Raw genomic sequence first — 15,154 nt, forward strand, 5'->3', positions numbered from 1 at the left:
TTGTTGCCGCTTTATTATTCTGTAAGTATTTTATCGCAAGCAGCTTTGAGAGGGTTTTTATTTCTTGCCAGGAAGTGGAGCTCGTAAAAGAAGAACAAAACAAAAAATAGAAGCTTTGGATATGCGAGGCCCCAAATCAAAGTGCTGCAGAGCTTGCTAGCAGAGCTGAGTCTTTAAAAAAAGCAAGGCAGCCTCTCTAAGGCGCTGCCTTGAAATTATCTTTATTTGTTAAAGGTGACTTCGAAGCAGTTTACCAAAGACTGCATGACGACACTGTTAAAATGCGGGATTTAAAATATGCCGTAATTAAAATGCACTGCTTCTCAGGTGCATCAGCAGAAAAACAACGACGACGATCCAGTCCAATACTAAAACCCAGAAACTTTACAGTTCTGGTCGCCTTAAAAAGGATATTGTAAAGTTAGGAAAGGTTTGTAAAAGGGCAGCCAAGATGATCCAAGAGATCGGGCAATTCCCCTGGGAGGAAAAGTTACAGCATTTGGGGTTTATTAGTTTAGGAAAAAGGCGAAGGAGAAGCGACGTGACAGAAGTTTATAAAACTATGCATGGCACAGAGAAAGTGGACAGAGAAACTTTTTTCTCCCTCTCCTGGATGTTTGATGAAGCTGAACGTTGGAAAATTCAGGACAGATAAAAAGAAAGGAGTTCTTTGCACAAACTACAGAACTCCCTCCAACTTGGAGTGCTTTAAAAGAGGATTAGACCTCTCTCTTTCTCCCCGCCACTGTCGGCTCATGAGGTGGCCATCACGGTGTTCCAACGCAATGTTGATATTGGCCGAGTTGCTTATATTTCCTTTGGACCACATGCGGGCAAGCTGGTAGCGACTGCAGGTAAAGGTAAAGGACCCCTGGACGGTTAAGTCCAGTCAAAGGCGACTATGGAGTTGTGGCACTCATCTCACTTACACGCCAAGGGAGCTGGCATTTGCCCACAGACAGCTTTCCGGGTCATGTGGCCAGCAGGACTAAACTGCTTCTGGTGCAATGGGACACCGTGATGGAAACCAGAGCGCACGGAAACACCGTTCACCTTCCCACCAGAGCGGTACCTATTTATCTACTTGCACTGGTGTGCTTTCGAACTGCTAGGTTGGCAGGAGCTGGGACAGAGCAACGGGAGCTCACCCCATCGCGGGGATTCGAACCACCGACCTTCTGATCGGCAAGCCCAAGAGGCTCCGTGGTTTAGACCACAGCGCCACCGCGTCCCTTGCACATAACCATGTGCCATTTAGAGAAATACTTTCTTTTGTATTTTCTTCACATTATACTCTCTGGTTGCATCCCCACTTTACTTGCCTTCCCCCCCCCCCCGGCCAAACTAAACCTTTCCCCAAAAATATGTTAGCTTGCCTCACCATCCTTCCCCCTTGACCTTTCCTACAATCTCCATTTTGAGGTGAAACGATGGGAACTGCACGTGGTTACCCCAAGCATGCACCCCAAGAAAACCTGTTGTGTAAATCTGTGCCACAGGCAGAATATTTGCGAGGAACTGAAAGGCGAGTCTGACTTTGGTGTCTCCCTACTCACCACAAACACGAGTTTCCCCACGTTCGTCCAAGGAAAGTCATAAAGCAACTGCCTTTCGCTGTTTACATTCTGGGAAGGAATAAAAGGGGGGAAGAGACAACGGCAATCATTATATTTATTACCTGCCCTTCTCTAGCATGCCTTGTGGTGGGTTAAAGGTAAAGATAGCCCTGCCCGTACGGGCCAGTCGTGTCCGACTCTAGGGTTGCACACTCATCTTGCTCAAGAGGCCGGGAGCCGGCGCTGTCTGGAGACACTTCCGGGTCACATGGCCAGCGTGACTAAGCGGCATCTGGCGAGCCAGCACCAGTGCCGCACACGGAAGCGCCGTTTTCCTTCCCGCCGGAGCGGTACCTATTTATCTACTTGCACTTAAGGGTGCTTTCAAACTGCTAGGTGGGCAGGAGCTGGGACCGAACGACGGGAGCTCACCCCGCCGTGGGGATTTGAACCGCCGACCTTGCGATCAGCAAGTCCTAGGCACTGAGGTTTTACCCACAGCGCCACCTGCGTCCCCCTCCTGGTGGGTAAAAAAGGTAAAGGTACCCCTGTCCGTACGGGCCAGTCCTGACAGACTCTAGGCTTGTGCGCTCATCTCACTCTAAAAGCCGGGAGCCAGCGCTGTCCGCAGACACTTCCGGGTCACGTGGCCAGCGTGACAAGCTGCATCTGGCGAGCCAGCGCAGCACACGGAACGCCGTTTACCTTCCCACTGGTAAGCGGTCCCTATTTATCTACTTGCACCCGGGGGTGGTTTCGAACTGCTAGGTTGGCAGGCTCTGGGACAGAACGACGGGAGCGCACCCCGCCGCGGGGATTCGAACCGCCGACCTTTCGATCGGCATGTCCTAGGCGCTGAGGCTTTTACCCACAGCGCCACCCGAGGTGCCGTGGTGGGTTACGGCAATGTAAAACTAAAAAACAGTTAAAGCAGATTACAATCACAGGAACAGGCCCTGAAAACACATGTCTCAGGCGCCAGGGATGTGTCTTCAGTGTACAATGAAAGACGCACCTCCCTGGTGAGGAATTTCCACAGGTTAGGGGCCACCACACAGAAGACCCTCTCCTGGGCTGCCGCCACCATGGCTGTGAACTTCTGAGGGAGTTGGGAGACCGAGAGACCCCTCTGATAATTTTAACAGCCAAGGGAGTCTGTAGGGAAGGGGTTTTTCCAGTAGCTTGAACTGGGTGCAGAAATGAACTGGCAGCCATGATAAAGGTAAAGGGACCCCTGACCATTAGGTCCAGTCGTGGCCGACTCTGGGGTTGCGGCGCTCATCTCGCTTTATTGGTCGAGGGAGCCAGTGTACAGCTTCTGGGTCATGTGGCCAGCATGACTAAGCCGCTTCTGGCGAATCAGAGCAGCGCACAGAAACGCCGTTTACCTTCCTGCCGGAGCGGTACCTATTTATCTACTTGCACTTTTGTGCTTTCGAACTGCTAGGTTGGCAGGAGCAGGGACCGAGCAACGGGAGCTCACCCCGTCTTGGGGATTCGAACTGCCGACCTTCTGATCGGCAAGTCCTAGGCTCTGTGGTTTAACCCACAGCGCCACCCGCGTCCCAGCAGCCACGATAGCTGAATATATTTACCATTTGCAGAATTTTACAATGTAAAATGGGAGGTTCAAGGCAGGCAGCCAAGTAGGAGAATGGACTGCAAAGTGTTTGTGTGTGTGTGTTATCCAACGGGAGCAGAAATGCCAGTGGTCTTTTTTTCCTAAAAAGGTACATCTTTTCTAAAAAGGTACATCTGTGCACATCTTAGGTTTCAGAAAACTCTCCCCATCTCTTTCTGCAGTTCTACTCTCCAAAACCTGGACTTTCCAGCATGGAGACAAGTTACCTGCTTTCAGGCAAGCCTCAAGAGTCAGAAGGACTGTGAATCATCATTCCCCACCCTGGAAATCCAAATCCCAGATTCCATGCAGAGTTTAGCCTGCTGAAAGCAAGCCGGCTTAAGTCTGGGAAAACAAGAAGCCATCTGAACAGTATGTTTTGGAGGCGTGTACCTGGAATATCTGGATGCCTCGAGTGGTAATTCCTAGGGTGAGGGAGGCCTCGATTTCCTTCTTGTCCTGTGAGAAAGAAATGATACTGACTCTTTTTGCCCTTTTACAAAGCCCTCACCTCACACACACAATTCGAACGGCTGTTTTACTTGGGAAAAGGAGCGTTCAGACATGGAGAAAAAAGAGGGGGGCCCTGATTCTTCAAGGTTGTGTGTGGATTAACAGAGCATCGTTCCCCAACCCGGCGCCCTCCAGATGTTTCGGACCACAGCTCCCATCAGCACCAGCTAGCACAAGGGCCACACCTCGCTGGCTTCCCTCACAATCCCGTTCCAAATTCTAGCTATCACTGGTTACTGATAAAGCCCTGAAGGATCTGGGGCCGCAAATCCTCAAAGAAGCACCTCTCCACTACCCAGCCATGCTTGCTGGGGGTGATGGGAATTGTAGTTCAAAACATCTGTAAGGCCTCAGGTAATAATAATAATAATAATAATAATAATAATAATAATAATAATAATAATTTGTACCCTGCCCATCTGGCTGGGTTTCCCCAGCCACTCTGGGCGGCTTCCACAGAGACCAAAAAGACACTAAAATGTCACACATTAAACAAGGGTGCCCTCTATTGTCTTGTGCCTGGATATGAAGATTGGTCTGGGGAGACGTTTGCTTCCTGCTAGCGCCCCAGCTTTTCACAGAAACACAGAACTGCAGGGTTGGAAAGACCCCTAATTGTCTAGCATGACGCCATGCGATTTTGCAACACCCTCCCCTCTGAAATGCAGCTGTCCTCCAGAAGCGAGGGCTAAAGCCTGGTGGCCAGGATGAATAATGGCCTCCATAATCAGACCTTGCAACTTATCTTTACAGCAGTTTCTGAAGAGTGCTGTCGCAAACACACACTGCTGCAGTTTCTCAGCGAGCCACGTGAAAATGCAGCACTAAATTTCCCCGAGGTTGTTGTTGTTGTTGTTGTTATTATTATTATTATTATTATTATTACAGTGGTACCTCGGGTTGCAAACGGGATCCGTCCTGGAGCCCCGTTCGCAACATGAGCGTCTGCGCGTGCCGCGATTCGCCGCTTCTGCGCATGCCATCATTTTGAGCGACTGCGCATGCGCGAGCGGCGAAACCTGGAAGTAACCCTTTCCGGTACTTCCGGGTTACCGCGGGACACAACCTGAACTGAACTTAAGTAGAGGTGTGACAGCATCATCATCATCATCATCATCATCATTATTATTATTATTATAGTTTATATACCACCCTATACCTGGTGGTCTCAGGGTGGTTCCCAGAAAAGTTCACAACATATATAATCAGAATAAAAACAACAACCCAATTAACACTGCCCCAGAAAAGAGCCACATTTTAAAAGAGTATAGGATGTCAAACAGATCAACCAAAGGCCTCTTTTAAAAGGAACATTTTTGCCTGGCACCTAATGGTGTGTAATGAAGGCGCCAGGCAAACTTCCCTGGGGAGAGCATCCTACAGACGGGAAGCCACCACAGAGGAGGCCGCATTCTCGTGTTGCCACCCTCCGGACCTCTCGAGGAGGGGGCACACGAAGAAGGGCCTCAGAAGATGATCTCAGGGTCCGGGCAGGTTCATATGGAAAGAGGCGGTCCTGGAGGTATTGGGGTCCTGAGCCGTTTAAGGCTTTATAGGTCAAAACCAGCACTCTGGGGAGGTTCATATGGAAAGAGGCAGTCCTGGAGGTATTGCGGTCCTGAGCCGTTTATATGTCAAAACCTATTGTTTTGGGGCCAGGAGGGGGAGAGAGAATAATGACCAGGGACACGAAATTTTTTCCGCCTTCCCAAATGGAGGACACAAACTGATCAGCGGCTCTTGTCTTGCCTAACAGGACCCGTTCGATGCTTCTGCCCCCCCCCCTACCTTATACAATCTATAATAATGCACGGCCACGTCATCAAGACGGACAGCTTCCTTGATGTACTTCAGATGGGCCTCGGAGGCCGTCAGGGTGCACTGGTCCTTGTGCATGATGGGAATGTGCTTCAGAATGTAGTCCTTTCCTCTCTTTGCCACCACCTGCCGAGAGAGAGAGAGAGAAGGGGCGCTGGGTGTTAATTGCGCCTGGCTGGGAGTCTCAGGTTTGCTAGGCGAAATAACAGTCAACCAGAGACGACTTGGCACAGCCTTCCCAAATCCCAGTGCCCTCCAGATGCTTCCAACCGGAGCAAGCCTGCAAGTTATGCGGGGGTTACGTTCCCTGGATGTCACCTAAAGCCAAAACAGCCTGCACTCAAAACACATGGCAAGTGGGACTGCCCAAGTCATTTCCCCCAGAACCTTCACCCTTTCCATATTTTTTTTCCTGCCACCTGCGTCAAGCTAAATTGAAATACTTTATTGTCATACTTTATTGTCACTTGTACAACTTGTAAACAGTGAGATTACACGAGCACCCCCCACTCAGCTCTCTTAGTCTTCTCACAGCTCTCTCTTCATTCAGGGGCTGGGGAATGACAAGGCTGTTTATGCAACCCAGAGCATGCATTTCCTAAAATGCAGAGTTTGGGTTTTGGGGTATGTGCGTGCAACAGAACACTTACATGTTTATATTCCTCCTGGAGAGTGAAGGTACAGAGGGTGTTTTTTTTTTTGCCAAGAGGCTTTTTAGACTCTGGAATGTGTTTTCATTTCAGAACGCCTGTCTCATCCCAGCGGTTGTGTCTGCTATCTGAAGTCTGAGCTGTTGCTCCCCGCCCCCCCCCCCTTAATGCAGAGGAGATGCTAAACACTCCTGGGTGCTTAAAATGGAAATAGTGAGTCAACCTTGCTGCAAGCATGTAATCCTCTTAGCTGACACGTTTGCAGTGAGGGCTGGCTTGGGAGTCGGATGAACTTGAAGCCTGAGACGGGTCGGTCAAACACGCCAAGCCGCCCTTTTGCCTTGCGCCAATATCCACGGGAAGCCTCAACAGGCACGACATGGTCGCTGCCTGCTTACTCTCACAACGCTGCAATCGTGTAGGTAAATCCTGCGAAAGTTGCAAGTCTGCTGTGTTTTACTGGTGTGGCTCGGAGGGGCTCAGAAGTTGAACATACCCGTGGTCCGAAAACCCCTTATTTTGGCTGCTGATCCCTTATTTCCGAGGCTGCTGGTCCCTTATTTTCAAATCTGTAAGTTGACAGCTATGGTATTGGCGCTCTCCTCCGAGGGGAAAGCCAAAACAGACAGCGCCACCAGATTTCTGCAAAAGGCAACTCGATCCCAGCCAAGCTGGAAAGCCCCACTTCGGCATATTTTCCGGCTGACAGATGCACCCGCCCACAAACCCCTCATGCTGTCTGGAATGGCTCGGAGGACGGGTGGTCTTCAGAGCTATGGCAACACAGCTTGTGTTTAGGCACTGGGGGAGAGATGAAGGGGATTGCGGGAGAGAGAGAGAGCGAGCCTGGGCTCAAAGGAAGAGGGTGCTCCTACCCAGGCGGGGAAGTAGGCTTCGGGTTCAAAGTATTTCCCGTAGTGCTTGTTCCTTTTGAAGTTGCCCAGGTCGGCTTGCAGGGCGAAGGCTGCCAGCAGGAAATAGGCCTCCTCGCGAAGGAGGCTCTGTGAGCGGAGGACTTGCTTCCTCAGGTGCCAGTAATAATAGTAGCGGGCGGTTCGGTCGCTGGAAGGAGAGGGAGAGAAAGGAAGAGGGATGTAAACGAAGAACGGCAGGGGAGAAACAGACAGGCAGAAAACATGGATGTCTTTCGCTGGGGTCGGTTGCTTCTTCCTTGTAAACTTCTTCTTCTTCTTCTTCTTCTTCTTCTTCTTCTTCTTTTATTAGTATTTTCCACACAACAACACGAAAAATATTGAAAAATAACAACACACAAAACACAAAAACTGACATTAAAAAAACAAATCTATATCATACAAGTTAATAATATAAACACTAAAAAGAAAACAACAACAACAATTGACATGCAACTGTTTTATCAATAAGAACTCAGACGGAGCAGCTTTTAAAATAAATAAATTGTGGGCACCATAAGGCCCACTTTTTCTTCCATGTGGCTCTTTGCCAACAAGGCTTTCAGCAGCAATTTTCCTCTGCTCCCCCCCCCCTCGCAAAAGCCCCCTTTCCCCATTACCTGATCAGCCGGCCGTTTTCCACGTAATACTGGACTCGGAAGTGAATGATCATGGGGGGCCCAAACTGGTCTATACCCTGCAACCAAAGGCAAAAATAAAGGATCAGCCTTCTGCTTGAGGCCGGGAGGGAGAAGGACGCCCCCTCCAGAAGACATCTTCTCACCCCCTAAGAATACTGAGCCCCAGCAGGAGCAGTGTGTTAATGCTGGGATGCATTTGGCAAAGGAGCAATTGTCCCCTTGGCAGCAAAAGTGCTGGGCTGATCTGGCTTTTTGCAAAAACAGTTTTCACCACCAGCTACACTGGGAGGGTATAACCTGAGCTTCAGATCTGCCGGTAACCTGAGCTTCAGGTTCAGCCTTGATCTGTGTGCCCTTTTCGTTATCTGCTACCAGAAAACCAGACCCGACCTTTTGCTGCTTTGACACAAAACCCATCTGTCTGGAGGAGGAGGCAGCAGCTGGATGCGGCCGCGCTGTCTTTTGGGGCCGAGGCTAAATCTCAGAGGTCCTTAAAGACACTTTTCTGAGACATCCCCCATACGCCGGCAATTTGTCTCAGGGGCAGGCTGGAGTTTCAACACCAAGCCGGCCTCGACAGCTGAGGCTACGGGATGCTATATGTTTCCAAAGAGCCGGGCTTTGAACGGCTAAGCAGCTCAGAGCTCCCAGCCGTCCTTTCTTAGAGAGGGGAAGAAGATACTTTCTGTGTTGACTCTCATCTGGTTGTTTTAAAGCAGGCATGGCCAAACTTGGCCCTCCGGATGTTTGGGGACTACAACTCCCATCATCCCTAGCTAACACGACCAGTGGTGAGCGATGATGGGAATTGTAGTCCCAAAAAACATGCCTGTTTAAAGCTCTGCAAACTGGCTTCAGATAATTCAAGCTTCTAATTGCAACTCCTTTGCTCTGGGAAAAAGCATCTTTGTTCCAGGATGTCAGAGAGCTCTCAGAGGTTGCTAAAATGAAGCCGCCGGTTCTTCCTGCTTAAATCTGGTGAGGATAAGGTGAAACAGGCGCTTCCGGTGGCCAGCTCACGCTACGGCAACGTAAGAACGAGAAAGAACAGCTCGCCGGATCAGCCCAGTGTCCCAGAGCATCATTCTCCCCTTCCTGCAGTTTTTGGCAAAGCCACTTCTGAGCTAGAGAGGAGGTGGGGTTGCGGGCTTCACGCCCCTCCCCTCCCCCACGCTCGCGGGGGCTGCCTCCAGCCCCCGCAATGCCAGGGAATTCTCGGACGCGTCATCCCTGGGCCAGCCGGGGCGTGGCCTCGCGCATTTAGGTCTCCCTCTTTCCCGCGCCGCAGCTAGCCAGGTTTTTTCCCTAGTACCTCAGGTTCCAGCACTGCCCCGCCAGAAACTGCTTCTGCTACCCACCCCCAACCTGATCCCAGTTTTCTCGCTCCCTCAGGTCAAAATTGGGTTCCTCGGGCAGTAGGGCGCCTCCCAAGGGATCATTCGGTAATAACCATCAGCATGATATAGATGTATGTTTCAGGAACCACCGCCACAGCCTGCAACAGCGGAAGAGATTTCTGGTTCCTCTTCCGATGAGGATCAACAGGGAGGCCAGGACTCGCCCCCGGTTGCAGCCCAGACCACGGCCTCCTATGAGGAATAGGGCGGTAAAAGGGGAGGAAAGGGGGGAGGCGGGAACTTGCCACGCAACTGGGATTCAGACGCGGAGGTGAAACCAGAGTCCTTACCTTACTCGCTTCTTTCTTCCACTCTTTCGGACAGTACTTGCAGAGCTTTTGGGACAGCTCCATATAGACGTGCTCGTTGTCTGTGCCGTGGGAAGAAATGGGAAGCTGAGATTAGACAGTTGGCCTGTTGCAAGGACTCTCCCGACGTTCCTCTAAAAAGCAGGGACAATTCGGCACCCGCAGCCAACAAGAACCACAGTATTGAAGTTCACAAAGGCAGGATTTTAGCAGTTTCTGCTGGGGGGGGCAGATTCCCCAACGAGCTGCTCTTTGTGGTAAGGTAAAGGGAAGGTAAAGGGACCCCTGACCATTAGGTCCAGTCGTGACCGACTCTGGGGTTGCGGCGCTCATCTCGCTTTATTGGCTGAGGGAGCCGGCGTACAGCTTCCGGGTCATGTGGTCAGCATGACTAAGCCGCTTCTGGCGAACCAGCCTTAGTTTGCCTACCCATAGTTTAGGGTTCCAACTGCATTCAGCTGCTAACTGTGGTTTGCCGACTCCCAGCCATTATGGACTGCAAGTCCCATCATCCCCAGGCAGCATGGGCAATGGCTGGGCATGATGGGAACTGTAGTCCAACAAAAGATCTGGAGGGCCACCGTTTCCCCATTCCTGAACTACAGGATTAGCCAGAAACCAGCTTCTAACGATAGCTATAGACCGTGGCTCGAGGTAACTACGGTTAGCAAATGTGGTGATTCAGATCTAAAGCCGCATGTTCTCCTTCATGGAGAGCACGTGTTGCGGTGGGGGCCGCCAGGACACTCCAAAGTTGTGGGGCGGGCTAATTGACCCTTGGCCATTGATCCGATTGGGCTTCCCTTGTCGTTGGGAAGAAGTTAATGTTGCCATTTGTTGATTGACAGCCAGAAATGCTAAAACTCCTTGCACGAGGCTAGGGCTTCCTCTTTTCGCCCGTGCATCGGATTGCCCGTCCCCCCCTAGAATTACGGTTGTTCGCTTGACCTTGCTATGCCTGTCATGGGGTCGTCTGCTTTGGGGCAGGGGCCCGGTAGGAATTTTGTCCATCTGGCTGATTGGCTGGGGCCATTTGGTTTTTGCCTACTGCGTAGCAAATTGTCACAACTTGTAAGGTTGCGGTTAGGCATTGGTTTATGGTTTGGTTGGTTGGGGGGCATGGATTGGCTGTGCCTGCCCCTCTAATGCTGCTGCTGCTGCAAGGGATTCTGTTAAAGGAATCGGGGGCTAACTATTGCTTGTCTATCCTGTCAAGGGGGCTCGGGCCATAGCAATGAGTTCCTGGTTGCATTTGGGGTGAGGGCAGGTTCCCTGCTCCGTCGCTAGCCCCAAGCGTATTCCCCTTTTCTGACTTTCGCAGGCGTGCGGAATGTCAGACTGTCCCCCACGGTGGGGGCAGCTAGTCGCAACCAATGCCTAAGCAACCACTCACATGATTGTACAGTGGTGCCTCGCAAGACGAAAAGAATCCGTTCCGCGAGTCTCTTCGTCTTGCGGTTTTTTCGTCTTGCGAAGCAAGCCCATAGGAAATTTGTTTTGCGAAGCACCTCCAAAACGGAAAACCCTTTCGTCTAGTGGGTTTTCCGTCTTGCGAGGCATTCGTCTTGCGGGGCACCACTGTATTTTAATAAAGCTGTGGCCAAAATTATGCCAAAAACCTTAAACCTTAAATATTGGTGTGATGTGTGAGTTATTGGGGTGGCCCTGGGGACCTCGACACGCAACATCCTTTACTGAGAGGCTCTTCCGCACATCGGCTGTGGCGGCAGAAATGTTGTGCTGAGTGCTCACTAAGTGAGGGGGCAGCAACGGGTCAGGCTGAAGGTCACTGAGCAGCATGGCAGATGTGAAGAGAGTGGAAGGAAGCCAAACTCTCCTCTCGGGACTTACTCTGAATGACGCTGAGTCCGAAGAGGTGACAGTCCTTCAGCCGTAAGAGGTCACACACCTGGACCAGTAACTCATGGCACAATATTTTGACCTACAAGGGGGAGAGGGTGGTGGAGGAAAAGGCAGTTATTTGGAGAGCGACTTCTGGAGGGATGATACAGGAAGACCCATTTATTTATTTCAGGATTTGTAAGACGTTCAGAATTCGGAGAACACCCAGGCAGCAAACAGCATAAGAACACAAGACGTAATGCAGCATGTAAAAGCAGTTTTATAATTGTAAGACGCATGGATGCAACTGAGCTTTCAGAATAATAAGAATAATAAATTTTTATTTATACCCCACCCTCCCGGCCAGAGCTGGGCTCAGGGCGGCTAACACCAGTAAAATTACAATAAAAACATAATAGGGAAGGGGGAAAAACACAATTTAAAATACAGGTTAAAAATGCTATTTAAAAGGCAGCCTCATTTTAAAAGTAGCCCATAGATCAAAACCCCTCCCATAAGGGGAGGGAAACATAAGGGTCAGACTGAGTCCAAACCAAAGGCCAGGTGGAACAGCTCTGTCTTGCAGGCCCTGCGGAAAGATGTCAAGTCCTGCAGGGCCCTAGTCTCTTGTGACAGAGCATTCCACCAAGTCGGGGCCAGTGCTGAAAAGGCCCTGGCCCTAGTTGAGACCAATCGAACCACCTTGAGACTTGGGACCTCCAAGGTGTTGTCATTTGTGGACCTTAAGGTCCTTCGTGGGGCATACGAGGAGAGGTGGTCCTGTAGGTACGTGGGTCCTAGGCCGCATAGGGCTTTGAAGGTCAAAACCAGCACCTTAAACCTGACCCTGTACTCCACCGGGAGCCAGTGCAGTTCGTAAAGCACTGGATGAATGTGCTCCCACGGCAAGGATGCCGTAAGGAGTCTCGCCACAGTATTCTGCACCCGCTGGAGTTTCTGGGTCAGCTTCAAGGAAAGCCCTGCGTAGAGTGAGTTACAATAATCAAGCCTGGAGGTGACCGTGGCCAAATCAGAGCTTTGCATGGGCAAACAGAGCGAGGAACTTACAAGCTTCCCAGACCATCCCTGAACCTTTATCTCTATGCTAACTTCTCCGTCTCCCTCCTTGTTGTTTAGAGGGCTACACCTTTGGTTGCATCCTGTTAATAATAATAATAATAATAATAATAATAATAATAATAATAATAATTTATTATTTGTACCCCACCCATCTGGCTGGGTTTCCCCAGCCACTCTGGGCGGCTTCCTCAAAGACCAAAAATACACTAAGATGTCACACATTAAAAAGTTCCCTGAACAGGGCTGCCTTCAGATGTCTTCTAAAAGTCTGGTAGTTGTTGTTCTCTTGGACATCTGGTGGGAGGGAGTTCCACAGGGTGGGCGCCACCATCGAGAAGGCCCTCTGCCTGGTTAATATATAAAAATATATTAAAAAGGAAAAAAAAAACCAAGAACGAAACTAATGATTCCAGACTAGAATAACTAGAATCTCAAATATCGTTTCCAGGCAGTTAATTGCGAAGGGGGGGGGGACTGCAAGATCCATCGGACCCAAGAGGGTTTCCATTTTGCTTAACCCATTGCGATTTCAACAGCTCTGTTTAGAAGTTTGAAGCATGGGAGATGGAAAGCCGTTCCAAACATCTAGAGAGACCGTTATTTGCTCACGGTCGTCAGGCCTCAGCTTCTCCCCGTTTTGCGGCAATTACGGAGACAGCGTGCAAATAAAGCTTGCAGATCCGCTGCAAAAAATATTCTAATTTCCAGCAAGGCTCTGGATGCTTTGAGGGCCCCCTCGCTTCGCCAAGGAGGCACCAAGCCAGAGACTTAATAATTGAAGAATTCAAAACAGCCGCATAAGCAACTCTCTAAAAAATGTTGCATGTAAGAAAAGAGGAAGGGGTGGAATGGGAGAAATGGCCCTGTCAGAAATGGCCCTGTCAGAGAAACAAAGGGAAGGCAAACGCTCTAAAGGATCATCGCTTGGGAACTTCTAAATAGGACATCAACCTGCCAGGGGAGAGAAATTTGGTAGAGAGGTGGGCATGCAATGCAGCGATCCTTTAAATTTAACACCTGTCATTTCCAAAAGGAGGTTCTAGTCACACAGCCAAGATAAAGAACTTTTGGGTGAGCAGCAAGGATATAATGGGTGAAAATTGTAACTTTTCCTTCTTTTCAAGCATGAACAGCACAGGACTCTCTGGGTCACAGCCAGTGCCTGATTTACGTATAAGCTAAACAAGCTATAGCTTAGGGACCCACTTTCTTGGGGGCCCCCAAAAAAATGTAAAGGGGAAAAAAACCTGGATGTACATTTCCAAAATATAAGATAAAGAACAAATAAAATAAAACCTACATACAGTGTTTTGTGTTGTGTAGGCACCTATGATGGAAGTCATGGGCCCCGCCTGCTAGGCTGCTCCCTAAAATATCACTGGTTTGCTCCTTTCTATATATAGGGTGCCTACATTCTGCATGGACTGGTCGCATAGCAACATGGGCAAATGGCTTAAGATACCTATTAGGTCCTTAAATGATCATAGAGCATATATTCAACACAAGAACCAGCGACAATTTGTTGTTGACAAAGGACAGCTGGACATATAAAGGGCCCCATTACCTTCAGTAGCTTAGGGCCTCAACAGACCTAAATCTGGCCCTGGTCACAGGTTCAAACCCCATGAAAGAAATGACAGGAGCAAAACTGTTCTGGATAAAATTTAGAAGGCTGGCTATTGCGGAAGCCAGTCAGGAAAGGGTTGAGAAAGACAGGCCTTTTAAACTGTCAGCTCTTCATTTCGGCAGCCTAATAATTCAGGCCGGGGAAAGTCATTTTGTGTTGCTGTAACTAAACTACCAAGAGTAAGAAACTCTTAGCTTGTCTAATGGCCAGGGATAGCCTAACATCTGTCATCTATGGTCTCTAGGTTAGACTACTGCAATGTGTTATAGGTGGGGCTGCCTTCAAAGGCGGTTTGGAAACTGCAGCTGTTGGAGAATTCAGCGGCCAGATTGCTGAGTAACACCATAGAATCATAGAATCATAGAGTTGGAAGAGACCACAAGGGCCATCGAGTCCAACCCCCTGCCAAGCAGGAAACACCATCAGAGCACTCCTGACATATGGTTGTCAAGCCTCTGCTTAAAGACCTCCAAAGAAGGAGACTCCACCACACTCCTTGGCAGCAAATTCCACTGTCAAACAGCTCTTACTGTCAGGAAGTTCTTCCTAATGTTTAGGTGGAATCTTCTTTCTTGTAGTTTGGAACCATTGCTCCGTGTCCGCTTCTCTGGAGCAGCAGAAAACAACCTTTCTCCCTCCTCTATGTGACATCCTCTTATATATTTGAACATGGCTATCATATCACCCCTTAACCTCCTCTTCTCCAGGCTAAACATGCCCAGCTCCCTTAGCCGTTCCTCATAAGGCATCGTTTCCAGGCCTTTGACCATTTTGGTTGCCCTCCTCTGGACACGTTCCAGTTTGTCAGTGTCCTTCTTGAACTGTGGTGCCCAGAACTGGACACAGTACTCCAGGTGAGGTCTGACCAGAGCAGAATACAGTGGCACTATTACTTCCCTTGATCTAGATGCTATACTCCTATTGATGCAGCCCAGAACTGCATTGGGTTTTTAGCTGCCGCGTCACACTGTTGGCTCATGTCAAGTTTGCGGTCAACCAAGACTCCTAGACACCAGTTTTGGCACAGGTGCTCTGGCTGCTTCTGGGCCCAATGCAAACAGCAGGTTTCTACCTGGAAAGCCTTATGCAGCTCGGGACCACAATATTTCAAGGACACCCTCGCCCCACGTGAACCAACCTGGACCACATGCTCTTCATCAGAGTTCCTTCCACATGCCCCCTCTGAGGGA

The 15,154-nt window shown here is 49.8% G+C and overlaps 1 protein-coding gene across 3 annotated transcripts in view; it reads right to left on the reverse strand.

Moving 5' to 3' along the window:
• Positions 1–15,154, reverse strand: part of FRMD6 (FERM domain containing 6) — a 154,091-nt gene that overhangs the window by 14,482 nt on the left and 124,455 nt on the right. For all 3 annotated transcript variants that reach the window (XM_081861445.1, XM_081861444.1, XM_081861446.1), the window contains 7 exons: positions 11,267–11,357; positions 9,398–9,477; positions 7,690–7,766; positions 7,034–7,220; positions 5,479–5,634; positions 3,571–3,636; positions 1,557–1,625 (listed from right to left, as the gene is read on the reverse strand). In XM_081861445.1, coding sequence (XP_081717571.1) covers positions 1,557–1,625; positions 3,571–3,636; positions 5,479–5,634; positions 7,034–7,220; positions 7,690–7,766; positions 9,398–9,477; positions 11,267–11,357 — 726 coding nt within the window. The remainder of the gene's footprint in view (positions 1–1,556; positions 1,626–3,570; positions 3,637–5,478; positions 5,635–7,033; positions 7,221–7,689; positions 7,767–9,397; positions 9,478–11,266; positions 11,358–15,154) is intronic.

The sequence above is a fragment of the Podarcis erhardii genome (genome assembly GCF_964252035.2).
Source record: "Podarcis erhardii genome assembly, chromosome: 1".
In the NCBI taxonomy this organism is placed as follows: domain Eukaryota; kingdom Metazoa; phylum Chordata; class Lepidosauria; order Squamata; family Lacertidae; genus Podarcis; species Podarcis erhardii.